Here is a 14,468-nt window from a genome sequence, read left to right as displayed (position 1 = left end):
GCAGTCTTTTCAGGTTTTACTCTGTTCTTCAGAGAATGCTAGTTCTTGTTCTCCATCCCGGGACTCACCGGCCCCTTGTTCCCCATCGTCCGGTCTGCTGCTAGGCCCACGCAGTGAGTTTTGGAATGGCCGATACTGTGCCTTTCGTCGACACGACTTCCCCTGCTCCGCTTGGGGTCCCACCGCTCCCTGCACCTGCTGGGTGCCCGCCGTGCCGTTTGGGGTCGCTTGTTCATCCCTTCGTTCCGTGTTGACCGCTCCTCCCTGGTGTCTCCTGTGCTTGCTCTCGTGTGTGCCCCCCAGAGACACTTATCCAGAGTCTCCTGAAGGACCTGGGAGAGCAGCCGGACCTCGGCCAGGTGGCCCGCGTGATTGCCTCCGCCATGCAAGCTGTGGGGGCAGAAGGGGAGCCGCGAGGAGCCGAGAAAGGAGCCGCGGGAAGGCCGAGAGAGTCCGACGTCGGCCGGCCGGGTGGAGGCGTGCCAGGTGAGGCTCCCGGCCCCGGGGTCACTCAGGTTTGTGGGGCTGTGGGGCGGGAGGGGGCCGTGCAGAGGCCTGGCTCACCAAGCGGTTACACGTTCCTTCTGCTGAGGAGAGGTGGATTTGTAGAAACGATTTTTCTCCGTTTGAACTTTTGCCTCTAAAAGCTTTCTTAGCAGGCTGAGCCTACCAGAGTAATTATGTTGAAAGGCAAATTGCTCTCTGTGCTGAGGTTCAGAGTTAGAAAAAAACAGGCCAGATAGAAAGTGTTTTTGTTTGGATTGTGTGGGTGAATGGAGTCAAATATTTGAATAATACAGTGAAAAGGCTCCATTTGAATGTCTGCTTGAGGCTCAGAGCCACCCTGTGAGGCTGCACCAGCGAGAGAGCAGAGATCCCCCCACCCTCCCAGGGTGCGTGCACATGCGTGCACACACACTCACATATGCACACATGTGCACACACACGCACACAATAGGCACACACGCACGCACACACGCGTACATACACGCACGCACATGTGTGTGCACACACGCACACATGCATGCAACACACGCACACATGCACGCAGTGTGCACACACGTACACGCGCGAATGTACACTCATGCACACCTGTGCACATGCACATGCACACACGCCCGCATGCACATATGCACACACGCACATGCATACATATGCACGCACACACGCGTGCACACATGTACATGCATGCACATACATATGCATGCACGCACACGACAGCTGGAACCCTTGGGCTAAGGGCTGAGCAGGTCAGGTTTCGTCTCCCCTAATGACTGGCCTTCTCTGTGACTGACTGCTTCTCAGAGCCTCTGGACCTACACGAAAGTGTCTAATGCAGTGCCCTGCACACAGCAGGCACACATAAAACATGTGCAGAAACACAAGTGAAAAGGTGCGTGTGTCTCTGCTCTGTGGGCTGGGACAAAGGCATGCTCGGAAGCTGGAGTCAGGACACCACAAGCTCCAGCAGGACGAGGCTGTGTGTTAGGCAGTCAAAGAATAAAAAGACTGCTGCCTCTCTGAGGGTGAGGAGGGGTATAGAAGGTGCCTGGGCATTTGGGCTTTACGACTTCTCGGGTTACGCACCATCGGGCACTGCCGGTAGGGTATTTAGAGAAACCACCATCAGCGAAAAGTGATGAACTGTAAAGACATCTTAACTTGAGGTGGTTCGGTGTAGACGCCTTACTTTGCTTTTCTGTCACTATTAACTGCTGCCGGCACTGGTTTCTTGCCGCGAGCTAACTCTGACGATGACACACAGATCCGTGAGGCTGGTAATGCGATTTGTTACTGACTTCACATCTGTGTTTTAGCTGGTAACCCCCTCCTCTTCCATGAAGCTTATAGAAGGCTAATATTGTACTATAAACAGAAAAAGGTTGCTTGATAGTAGAAATTAGGCCGACATCATTATGCCCGATCTTCTGTGAAGGACTGTCTGTGGTCCTTTGGTGTGGGCGTCACCTGCGATGACATTCTTGACAAGGCTTCTGATAACGCTGTGTCTTCCACAGATGACAGAGTGCCGGACGGTGGAGGGAGAGCTTACGAAGAGGTAAGACGGAGCGTCTCTGCGTGTTTGGTTCACCTCAGATCTACAGCTGGGCTGGTCATCTCTCTGTTCGTGGTTTGGGAATGTATGTGAAATAGAAAGGTTTTTTTGTTTGTTTTTTTCAGAAAAGGATGGAAAAAACTCTCATAATCCCCAAATAGGGGAAAAAATATAAAGAGTGCATACAAAATTGTGTACATTTTGATACATAGTAATATCTGCTTTCAGATTATGTACTAATACCCATTGTAGGAATATGAAAAATATAATTAATACGAGTAAGAAAATCACGGGGCGCCTGGGTGGCGCAGTCGGTAAAGCGTCCGACTTCAGCCAGGTCACGATCTCGCGGTCCGTGAGTTCGAGCCCCGCGTCAGGCTCTGGGCTGATGGCTCGGAGCCTGGAGCCTGTTTCCGATTCTGTGTCTCCCTCTCTCTCTGCCCCTCCCCCGTTCATGCTCTGTCTCTCTCTGTCCCAAAAATAAATAAAAAAGTTGAAAAAGAAAAAAAAATTTTAAAAAAGAAAATCAGCATTCCTTAGAATTTTCCTACCTGGACCGATTACATCAAACGCCTGCTTTATGTCCTTGTGACTGTCCTGTGTGCACTGACTCCCAAGCTCCACGTAGCAGGGACCTTCACAGGCTCTGGACAGTTAGGACTGCACTGTCTAACGTGGCAGCCAGTAGCCACACGGTGGCTATTTAACCCTGAATTTAAATTCATTAAAATTAAGGAAATAAAAAACATGCTTCCCAACTTGTGCTAGCCACATTCCAGTGTTGCTTCGTAACGAGGGCATTGGATGGTGCCGATACGGAACATTTCCATCATCGCCGGAGGTCCTGTTGGACAGCGCTGGTTGGGAAGGCAGCCTGAAGCAGGGCTCAGTCACAGGTACCCCCACTCACCGAGGGGTTCCTACTTAGGAACCTTTGCTCATTAGCACAAGCCTTAAGGATGCGGAAGATCAGTGTGTGAGCGATGATACACACGATATGTGGTTCTGTTTTTTTGTAGAGTGGAAAAAAATTTTTGGTTTGTACTTCTCTTTCCATTTTATTTCAGTGGTTTTTGGTTCAGTGCTGTTAGCAAGTAGCAGAAGAAAACATCAACAGTCCTCTTAAACGTCCATCAGAAATGGGGGGACATTCTGTGTCGGTTGAGGAGGGAGACGCGGGCCTAAGAACGTGTTTCTTGACTTAGCAAGTGGAGGGAATTTTACAGCGATGGCCGAGTGCGGCCAAAGCCAAGGCTGCTGGGTCTCCCCGGGGCACACACTTGAGTCCACGTTGACTCTGTGAAGACCCCAGGGTCCTTATACCCTACCTTTCCATCCTGAACAAGTTGAATTTTGATTCATTTCTCTGTTACCTGGGGTATGTTTTCAAGCAACTTTTTTCCAAATGGGTATTGAGTGTTGTATTTTCTGAGCTCTTATTTATTAGTATCTTTTGTTTCCTCTTCTCACGGAACACAGTTTAAGCAAAAACATAATTCTCTTTCCTTCAAAAGCCTGAGGAGAATGTTCCATCCCTACTTAGTAACTGAAATGCTATGTACAGCCACCACTCAGGATCCAGATTCGAGCAAATGTTTTTACCAAGATACTATTTTCTTTACATATTTCAAAACACAAAAGGAAAAACATCATGTACAGTTTTTAGTTAAGAAGAGAATGGAAAGCGTAAAGTAAATTCCCTTTTCCTTTTTCCATCCGGTATAATCCAGGGGATGTGATTTCATGCGGAAAAAGGAAATACCTTGCAGAATGAGCAGGGGTCTCTTGCTCTCGTATGCAGGAGGAGGTGCCCTGGGCGTGCACTTCGTGTGCCCCAGCAGCAGGAGTGACCATTCGCTTCCCTTGGAAGCAGGCCGGAGTCTGAGAGGGCAGTGTGGTCCAGTGGTGGCATCCCTGACATCAGTCAGAGCTGCACTCAAATTCTGGATCTGCCAATCAGTGCCCCAGTGATCTTGGGCAAATTATTAACCTCTGTAGGCCTCGGAGTCTACGGATTAGAGGTAAAACTAGGCCTGTGCTCACAGGCTGGGGTGACAATTAAATGAGCGAATGTGGGGGCGCCTGGGTGGCGCAGTCGGTTAAGCGTCCGACTTCAGCCAGGTCACGATCTCGCGGTCCGGGAGTTCGAGCCCCGCGTCAGGCTCTGGGCTGATGGCTCAGAGCCTGGAGCCTGTTTCCGATTCTGTGTCTCCCTCTCTCTCTGCCCCACCCCCGTTCATGCTCTGTCTCTCTCTGTCCCAAAAATAAATAAATGTTGAAAAAGAAAAAAAAAATTAAATGAGCGAATGTGCACAGATCGTTGAGCACAGTGTCTGGCATATAATCAGCTCTGTGTGTGTAAGATGATGTTCATCTAGCGAGATGTCAATTAAGTGGTTCTGAGGGCCCTCTTGTCCGGGAAACGGGGGTCAGGACGGGCAAGCCTTTGCATATGACGACCCAGGGCCCCTCAGGGGGTGTGAGGATGCAATCACGTGTCCCTGTGACTGCTTGGTCCTGGTGTCTCCACCTCCCTCTGAAATGGGGACGAGCATGACATCGTGAGGACTCAGGGGGTTCACGCAGACCAGGTGTCTGAGAGAGAGCCTTTGTACATCGTAAGAGCTCAGCAGATGCAAATAGTACTGTCGTTGTCAGAGGCCCGCTGTTTCCAGAGGGGTAGGATGGGCTCTCGGAATCCACGTGCGCTCTCTTTAAAACTTGAGATGCCGAACACCTACACTGATTTTATAAAGTCAGATTCTTGAGGAAGGTGTATGTGTATGTGAGAGAGCGAGAAAGACAACCAGAGACAGAGACAGACAGACACAGAGACAGAGACAGAGAGACAGAGAGAGAAAGAGACCAAGACGGAGAAAGTGAACCAGAGACAGAGAGACAGAGACAGATGCGCTCACTCACCGTGAGTGATGCCGATGTGCGCGGCCCTCGTCCTGCCCTGGCTGACCGGATGTCTGAGTGCAGCTGTGACAGAAGTGCTCCTTCCCCTGCCTGCGGCTACCCGCCCATCCCCCTAAACTTCATCTCACGGAGCCTCCTTTCTGCCAGGTCAGTCGTTTGAGCCTCGAACTTGGGGACCGCCTGCCGGACCCTGGGTCCCAACTCTCTCCTGCCGTACCCCCTCTTTCGGAGCCCTTCAAAGTGGAGGCAAAGAAATCAGAGGCCGCCGAGGCCCCCCCGACTTGGGAGGAGGAGAGCGCCGGGGTGGAGGACGTGAGGAGTCAGACCTACTCCAAGGAGCGGCTGCAGAGGCCGCCTCCCGCAGAGCCCGGCACGGGCGGCTTCGGCGAGTTCCGGCCCTGGGTTCCCCGACCCTCGCAGGAAGACGCCCACCTCACGGCCGGAGCCCAGGGACGCCCCACGGAAGAGCTGCGGCTGGAGGTCAAGCCTTCCCAGGAGGACCACGGCTACATCGTGACCGGGACCGAGTGAGTAGAGGCCCTGGTGTTCCGCCCCCGGCGCTCATTGGGTGGGTGGAGTGGGGGTGCCCTCACCCTGCCCGTCTTCGCCCAGAGACACGGGAGGAGGCATTCCTGGTACCTCGGGGGCGGGAGGCCAGCCGGCAGCCAGCCTGTCGGTCACCCAGTGTTCTGACCCAGGGGCCTGAGCTTCGGGGCCGTTCTCCACAAAACAGCCCTTCAGCCCTCCGACCAGCAGCCCAGACCACGGGGCACGTGGACGCAGCGGCCCCCGGGGAGCGGGTGGGACCCACACCTGTGCTTGCGCGGCCTCCTTGCCGGTTGAAACTCCAGAAAAGTAGTCCAGGTCTTGGGGCACGAGTCCTCCTTCAGAGGGGAAGACATGGCCTTAGGGACGGGTGCTCTTCCTTCTCCCCTTTCTGACCCGCACATATCGAGGGGCCCTGTGCCCACAGTGTGTACCCGGCGGGCGACACACGGGCCGCCCCGTTTTCAGGTCATCACACCAATGACCCTGGCTTTTGACGCTGTGCTTTGTGAAACCGTTGTGTCTTCTTCAAGTAATGGAAGTATGTGGCTGGCCACGTTCACACAGGTGTGTGTGCACGTGTGTGCAGATGTGTGTGCAGTCCTGCCCACATATGATTTTGCTGTTGCGTTATAGTGTTCACCGTTCAGGCGTTTCTTCATTATGAATTCAGAAGTTGCCCGCGTTTCAGTGGTCACACGCAGTGTGGGAGGGGCCGCTCACGGTCCGTGCCGTCGGTCACACGCAGCGTGGGAGGGCCGCTCACGGTCCGTGCCGTTTCTCACTCTGGTCCTGCACGCCTTCTTTCTGTGCCCACACCTCCCAACAGAGTTCACTCCGCCAGCTTGTTTCAGGAGTTGCTATACTGTAGGTAGCAAATTTCATCAGTGAGCAATAGTGGTCTAACACGATTGGGCAGAAGATACTTTATTTTGAGCGCAAACCACAGACCATGTATCAAAGCCAGCTTGAGACCCAAGACTCTTTTGAGCTGTAGATGGTGCTTTTACTCGTTTTTTAGAGAAGTCCTCAGCAGCTGACTCTTCAAGTTTGCATCAGAGTGTCGACTCGTTTTCTCAAGTACTTTTTTATTGAGACGCGGCCTCCCATTTCTGCCCTCTTTGCCTGGATGGTGAGCTCCATGTGTCCATGTCTGTTGTCAGGCTCCATGTCCTAGAACGGGAACTCTCAGTGAGCGTGGTCTTTAGAATCGTCTTACAGAGAAGCTCAAATGGGAACTTGAACACGACACCCTGCTGGAGGCTCAGCTCTGTGCTGTTCCAACAAAGGCAGGGCACCTCCTCGGTTCCTTTGTGAAGCAAACCGTTTGGACAACAGTTACTTATTCTAGACCGTCCAAATCTGTGGAGTTTTCCCTCCCTTGGGAAACATTGATGTGGTGTGTGTGTGTGTGTGTGTGTGTGTGTGTGTGTGTGTATGTGTTGTCTCTATTCATCTGTATATCTATGTATGTCTGTGTGTGTGATGTATATGTCATGTGCACACGTGGGTGTGTGTGTTGTCCGAATTCATCTGTGTGTATCTGTGTGTCGTGTGTGTGTCATGTGCACATGCGTGTGCGTATGGTCTGTATTCATCTGTGTGTCTGTGTGTGTCATGTGTATGTCGTGTGCACATGTGGGCGTGCATGTTGTCCGTATTCATCTGTGTGTGTTGTGTGTATGCCCTGTGCATACACATGTGTGCATGTGTGTGCGTGCTGTCTGTATTCATCCGTGTGTATCTGTGTGTCATGTGTATGTCGCGTGCACATGTGTGTGTTGTCTGTATTCGTTTGTGTGTATCTGTGTATCATGTGTATGTCGTGTGCAGATGTGTGTGCATGTTGTCTGTATTTGTCGTGTGTATGTCACGTACATATGTATGTGCATGTTGTCTGTATTCATCTGTGTCGTGTGTATGTCGTGTGCACATGCGTGCACATGCGTGTATTCGCCTGTGTGTATCTGTGTGTTGTGCGCACACTTGTGTACATGTGTGTTGTCTGTATTCATTTGTGTGTATCTGAGTGTCATGTGTATGTCATGTGCACACGTGTGCGCGCGTGCGTGTGTGCACGTGTGTGTGTGTGTGATTGCCATGGGTTCCCGCACGGCTGTGCTGTGGCCTTCTTTCTTGCCGGCAGGACCGGGTGGAATAAGGGCACATTCCCAGCGTGAGATGAAGTTGCTCGCAGGGAAAGTGGCTACTGCTCTCGTGTCTGGGGTCCGGGGTCTCAGCTGCAGCACGAGGGGGCTGGGAAAGGGACTGTCATCCTCGGAAAGACTCTTCTGAGCGGCAGCTTTGTGTCACCATGGACAGCAGAGGGCGGTGCCTTTAGAGCAGGACGACCCTTGCTACCGTTCTCTGCCTCGGGGTGACCCTTGGAGGGAAATGACCGTGGTGTGTGCGAGGCCAGCGTTCCTGTAGAAGAGAGACCTCTCCAGTCAGCCTTTCCTCTTGCCTTCTGACTTTCCAGTGGAAGGCGAAGCCACTGTCAGGGCCGGCTTTTTCTTTGCATTCAAAGTTTGTTTTTCTGCAGCGCTTTCCTGGGCCAGACCTTTCGGACTTGAACGTTCACCTGCCGCGAGCATGGGTTAAAGGAAAAATCATTAGCGCGGCCCATTTCCCTTTTTCTTTTGCTGCCTCAATTGGATGGAAGATATATGGTGCAGATGAAACAACGTTCTATCAACAGTTCCTTCTGTTTGTCGCCACGGGCTTATGCTCCCTCCCTTCTGTAGGAAGGGATTGAGGTTTCTGCCTCTCTTATCAGATTAACTGGTAATTTGGGATTCTCTGGGGCGACATTCCACCAGATCTCAGCTTACGCCTTAACAGATGAGCAATGAATTGGCAAGAATCCGATGCCATTCTTCGAAGACAAAGACGTCTGGATAGCTGATTGTCCCCTAAGAAGGAGGAAGAATGTGACCCGCGACACGTCTCCCCTGCTCGCTGCCATGTCCTCCCGTTCAGACGTGCGTACAGGGCTTCGCCTCGCTCTCCTCTGTCTCCTGCATTTTCTGATGGGCACGGTTCCGTCTCGTCCTTTGCTGTTTACATTGTCACGCTCTTTACTCCCTGGGTGGACCATTCGAGACTGGACAAAGGTCAAGATGCCTGTCCCTGTCCCTCAAGGGTGAGTTTCCAAGTGTTCCAAGTTCCCTGCCCTTCAAAGGTGAGTTTCCACGTGTTCCAAGTTTGGAAGAGAGGGCACACAGAAGGTGAACTTGAAGCCAAGAGACCCGTGCTTTACGTCTGGTAAATAAATGCTTAAGAGCACGTGGCTCTGCTGGGGTGCGCATCTTATAAACACCCTGCTGTTTGGTGTGTCCCTGCACAAGGACATCTGACGAGACTGGCTTTAGGGAAGCGAGCGCATTGGAGGCTGAGAGGAAGAGGTCGAGTGGCCACCAGGCTGCTAGGGAGACAGGGACGCCATGTAGGGCAGCGCTGCTCCACAGGCAGTGGGCAGCTTGCGTGAGGACCGCCGAGAGCCCAGCACTCCCGCATGGAAGCACCCAGAACACCCGTTCCTGCTTTCCAGCCCCCGCGGGGTGAAGATGGCCCACGGGGCCCGGCTGTCAGGGTGGGAGCCGCACGGGGCAGAGTGCGGACGCTCTGGAGCAGGTCCACGTGCTGGGTGGTGTTAGCCCAGCTGCAGTGAGCACAGAGAACACGGGTACCCCTGGCAGAGCCATGGAATACCGGAGCTTCGGTCAAGGGAGAAGGGGTGGAGTGCAGAGGCCTTGGTGAGGCTCGGAGAGAGCGGGGCTGGGAATGGCCTCGGACTCCCTTCAGTGTTCTCAAAGAGGCAGGTGGCTGTGGGTTTTCTGCAGTGTTTTCTTCCCACAAAACTCTCTTCCCTTGGACAGGCCCATCGGTGACACTCTGATGGTGTTCTAGAGGCTCACGCATCATCCGTGTCACTACCTGCTTCACGGGCAGCCCCAGCTGCGCCACTGACGGGGTCTCGGCCAGACCTCGGGCCCGGTCCTACCCTTTGTCCGCTGGCTGGACGTGAGGGTTGTGGGAACCAAAGCCTGGAAGGAAGTTCGGAAGTCAGGCCTCAGTCCCTGTGTGGCAGCCATAGGAGGCCTCCCTTCCTGCCACTCTCTGCACTGAGAATCAGGTTACTCTGTTATTTTTAGAGCCTTCCTGGGAGGACATTGCCTTTCCCGTCACTAACACGCAAGTGTAACAACCCGTGTCCTCGGGACGACATGGTGGGAGAGGAAGGGTCACCAGTAAGCAGTCATCCTCCCGGTCTGTGCAGAGACCCCGGGCTGCCCGCGAAGCCCCTCAGAGCTGAGCCAGGGCCGTGGGGCCCACGGTGCTTGTGAGGAACGCAGGCATGGACACAGAGAAGGCATGGGGGCTGGTATCATTTCCTGTTTTTTCCTTCTTTGTGGGAGAAAAGAAATCTTAACGGTGTCGTGGACAGATTCCACGGTGGGGCTGTCTGTGGGTTTTGTTCGTTCTGTTCTAGCTTCAGACCCTGTCTCCGATGGTGTGGTCTAACGTTTTCTTCAGGAGATACAGCTGCCATCCTGTCCAGGGTCTCTCCTGAACGTGACGAGTCCCCGCTATGTCACCACGCATCCCATTGATTCGTCTCAGAAGACTGTGTGTGGTGGGACGCATTCATTTTCATCTGAGGAGAGTTTAGTGGGGGATATAGCCATCGGTGCAAATAGTCACATTTGCTCCTCTGGTAAACAAGGAGACCAGCTTCCAAACCTAAAGTCCCCTACTGTGGAGTTGTTAGTTGTAGGGAATGCCCATAAGAAGGAGGGCAAACGGTGGTCTCTGAGCCCCAGATGGTGGCCCTGCTCTGGCTTGTCTGGTTTTGGTGCCTGGGCCTGTGATGTTCAGCGCATACCTACCGGGCACCTGCTATGCGCAGGGGTCTCCGTACAGCAAAGGTCTCCATGTAAGTGATGGGTCGTTCTGAAGTTCAAGTGAGGGAAACACATGCACGTGAGCAGTGGGAGCCACAGAACTCGGGCATCTGCTCTATTGAGAGAAGGAGCAAACGGCTTCGACTGAGTGGGTCCTCAAGCCTGTGAATTAAAGAATCTCAGAACCCTGGTTTTTCCTATAAACCTCTCATCCTGACTCCTCCTGCCAGCCATGAACTTCCGTCTGCCCAAATTCAGTGGCTCCCCGGTGCCCGCCCTCCCTCTCATTCCCTCTGCCTGGTGCTACAGAAGCAGCCGCCTCCCCAGTCTGGCCCCACCCGAGGCACAGGTCACCTGAGACCGCTCCATTCTTCCCGAAACATTCCCAGCCTTCTCGTCCTCGAGATGCTGCCCTTGCTGTGCCCCCGGGACCACCGCCACGGCCCCCTCCTCTTGCTCTGCACGCTGGCACAGCCACCGTCTCCAGTGGCCCATGCCTGAGGTGGCACCAGCACCATCTTCTCCACCACCTCCCGAGGGGTGAGGATCTCCCCGTGCGGCCACCGGGAAACCAGCTGTCACAGTGTCACACACAGCCGTCACGCTTCTCCCGGGAGGGGCTGCCCGGGGTGTGGCGGGGCTTCTGGAGCAGCGGAAACATCAGCTCATCAGCCAGTCCAGGAATCAGCAGGAGGGGGCTTTTCGTAAGTTCCAGGAAAACGGGTATAATCGATGTGAAGGTTCCTCCCAGGGCAGTTTGAGGATCACGCTGTGACACAGGTCCAAAGTCACAGAGTGGATTCTTTAAATGTACTGGCAGTAAGGCGTTTGCTTCTCAGTGGAGAGACTCTGTTTAGAAACTCCCCCTGACATCGGTGTCAGAGACACCACCACCCGCTGCCCTCCCTGCAGGAAGGATTCGGACGGCCGCACTGCAGGTGCCCAAGCTGCTGTCCTAGGGCCACCATGTCCCCAAGGCCTTGGGCGCACAGGCCTGGCTTGTCCCCAGGCACCTCATCCAACAGGCTTTCCTGGCTGTTCAGTTGCATATTTTTCATGAGACAGTGGATGGATTTTCGTCTTGCTCTAAAGCAGAATTTTGAACATACACGAAGATAATGACCCAGGCCCAACCTTGTCCCATCCACACCCCCATTTACTCCCATCTCTCATGCTGCTTTCAAATAGATCCCACTTATATTCTCTGGGAAACATTTTGTTAAATAGCTTTCAAATACAAGGATCCTTCCTTTTAACATACCATACCACCTTAGTAGCATCAGATATCGAGCCCGTGTTAAGCTCTGTCATTACGTCCATGTCAGAACTTTGTTTGTTGGTGTTTTGACTCAGATCCCAATAAGGTTCGCACCTTACACTGGCTGTGTGGTCTCCGATGCTTCTGATTCTGTAGGCTCACATTCATCTTGTTGTTGAGGTTAGAGTGATGTGTTGGATTTCGATGTCTATTTATTGGCTGGAATTCCAGAACTGGAGGACATTTCAGACTTGTCTAACCTCCAACTGGTGTGGTGGGCAAAGTGAGAAAATACCATGAAAGTGAGAATATGGTGGGCATTAAAAGCAATTTTCGTGCCTCTTTGACCCAATGGCTTCTCAGTTGGCTTGGCCATGTCTAGCCAGTCGGAAGATGCCAGAAGAGATGATGCTATGCCAGGAAGGGGCTCTTTAATGGTCTCAGACCGTGGTGAGGCCCCTTCCCACATCTGATGCTTTCAGTTTTGGCAAATGGTGAGATTGGGTGGGGGGGGGAGTGGGCGGCAGGGAGGAAAAGGAAATATTGGAAAAGCCCAGCCCACTCTGATCAAGCCTGGAAGCTGGGCCTTTAGCACTCTGTGTGCCCCACGCTTGTCCTTAGAGTCTGACTCCCACAGGTTGGCTCTGCGGATCAGCCTATGCGCTCGAAATGCAAGAGGGTCGCCATAAATCCCTGTCTCCACAACTATGTCTACTCCTGCACCTACACCCACATGTCTACACAGCATCTGCACCATCTGCCTGTATCTGTGTCTGTGTGTATCCATCTACATCATTGTTTATGGGTCTGCATCTATATCATTGATCTGTGCTAATGTCTGTATGATCTGCATCTGTCTACACCCGCATCCAGAAATGTACATTGTCTAATCACATAATTGCCCATCTGTGCCCACATCCACATCTACGCCTACACATACACCTATGTCTGCATCTGCTCTACACTTAAACCTCCAGATCCGTATCACGTTTCAGCTGTATCACCTCTCTCTCTCCGTGTCCATACTTCTGCATCGTCACCTATCCTGTAGTCACATCTGTACATCTCCACCATCTATGTTTGTACGGCCTGGTTTGGTATCAGATTTCTAGAATTGTTGGGGAAGCTTTGCTTTTCCTCTTCAGTGATGTTTCCATAGTAGAACCCCCCAGGGACCTTCAGAGCCTCACCACAGCAATTGATTTTTGAAAAGCGTCATCTGCTCTATAAGTTAACTTCGACTTAAATCTAAGTTAAGCAGCTTAAATATCACTCCTACATGAGAGGGAGTAAGAATGAGGGAGAAAATATGAAAAGAGATTTGCTACACTGTCAAAATAGAAGTAAACTGCAAATGGAAATGAAGCCAGAAGGAAAAGGAAGAGTAGAAAACAGTAGTACCCTAATGTAGCTCAGTTGTGGAGTATTAACTTACTTGGGATGATGACTTAAAAAAAATAATGTCTTACTAGAAGAGCTGGCTACGGGTGACTGAATTCTGGCACACTCTCCCAGGTTTTGGTCATGTAGGCATCCCTTTCAAGCTTTAGGTCAACCTGTATGGCTGTTACTTGCAGCTCTGTAGAGGGCAGGTGGGTGGGAAGGAAATCGTGTTCCAAAGAGAATAGCTTATGCAGAGGGCCTGCATCAGGATGGGTGTGGACATTGGAGGAGCTGAAATAAGGCTGGGGGAAGGTGGGGACAGTAAATGTGGGAGAGGCTGGTGTCCTCAGGGCACGAACAAGGATTTGGGTCCTTGCCCCCAACAGACGTGGGACACCACTGGGGAACACTAAGCAGGCAAGTGTTGTGGTCGGGGTCCCACTCTCCCAGGTCCCTCTGCTGCTGAGTGGAGAAGAGGCGATGGGAGGTCGGCACAGTGAGTGGAGGGACCCTGGCTGGCAGTTGTGCCAGCCACTGGGCCATTCCCTGAACTCCGTTCCCTTTCCTTGCTCTCTCTGCACTGTGAGGCTGACTTGCAAAATGTCATCTGTGCTATGAACTGGACAGTTCGCTACGATCCCCACTGTTCTACCACTGGGGCTCTGGCAAGGTTCCGGCGGGCTGTACTGCTCTTCCCGCTGTACCCACTTTGTTGAGTTCTTATCATGAATGGGTGCTGAATTCTGTCATGTGCTTTTCTTGCCTCTGTTGAGATAATCATGACTTTTTATCCTTCATCTTGTTAATGTGGCGTACCATGTTGATTGATTTGCAGATGTAGACCCATCCTTGTGTCCTTGGAATAAGTCCTACTTGGTCATGGTGTGTGATCCTTTTGATTTATTGTTGAATTTGTTTTGCTAAAATCTATGCTAAACATAAATTTTGCATGTATGTTTCATCAGGAATATTGTCCTATAACTTTCTTTTCTTGTGGGCTTTTCTTGTCTGGCATTGACATCAGGATAATGCTGGCCTTGTAAAATGAACTTGGAAGTGTTCCCTCCTCTTCTGTTTTTTGGAAGAGTTTGAGAAAGATTGGTATTGATTCTTCTTTGTGTGTTTGGTACCGTTCACCTATGGGGCCATCTGGTTTGGGGAGGTTGTTGTTTACTTATTCAATCTCCTTACTTGTTATTGGTGTCTTCAAATTTTTTTATTTCTTCATGATTCAAGTGTGGTCAGTTGAGTGTTTGGAATTCATCATTTCTTCTTGGTAGTCCAGTTTGTTGGCATATAATTGTTCACAGTTGTTTCTTATGACCAGTTGTAATGTCTCCCCTTTCATTTCTGATTTTATTTATTTGAGTTTTTTTGATCTTGGTAAGTCTAGCTAAGG

General features: G+C 51.9%; 1 protein-coding gene across 2 annotated transcripts in view; it reads left to right on the top strand.

Moving 5' to 3' along the window:
• PTPRN2 (protein tyrosine phosphatase receptor type N2) overlaps positions 1 to 14,468 on the top strand; it is an 805,972-nt gene that overhangs the window by 331,850 nt on the left and 459,654 nt on the right. For both annotated transcript variants that reach the window (XM_047850353.1, XM_047850352.1), the window contains exons 7-9: positions 304 to 486; positions 2,019 to 2,059; positions 5,126 to 5,505. In XM_047850353.1, coding sequence (XP_047706309.1) covers positions 304 to 486; positions 2,019 to 2,059; positions 5,126 to 5,505 — 604 coding nt within the window. The remainder of the gene's footprint in view (positions 1 to 303; positions 487 to 2,018; positions 2,060 to 5,125; positions 5,506 to 14,468) is intronic.

Source organism: Prionailurus viverrinus, chromosome A2, assembly GCF_022837055.1.
Source record: "Prionailurus viverrinus isolate Anna chromosome A2, UM_Priviv_1.0, whole genome shotgun sequence".
In the NCBI taxonomy this organism is placed as follows: Eukaryota; Metazoa; Chordata; class Mammalia; order Carnivora; family Felidae; genus Prionailurus; species Prionailurus viverrinus.
Note: the sequence above shows the minus strand (reverse complement) of the source record. Positions and strands in the feature narration are given on the sequence as shown.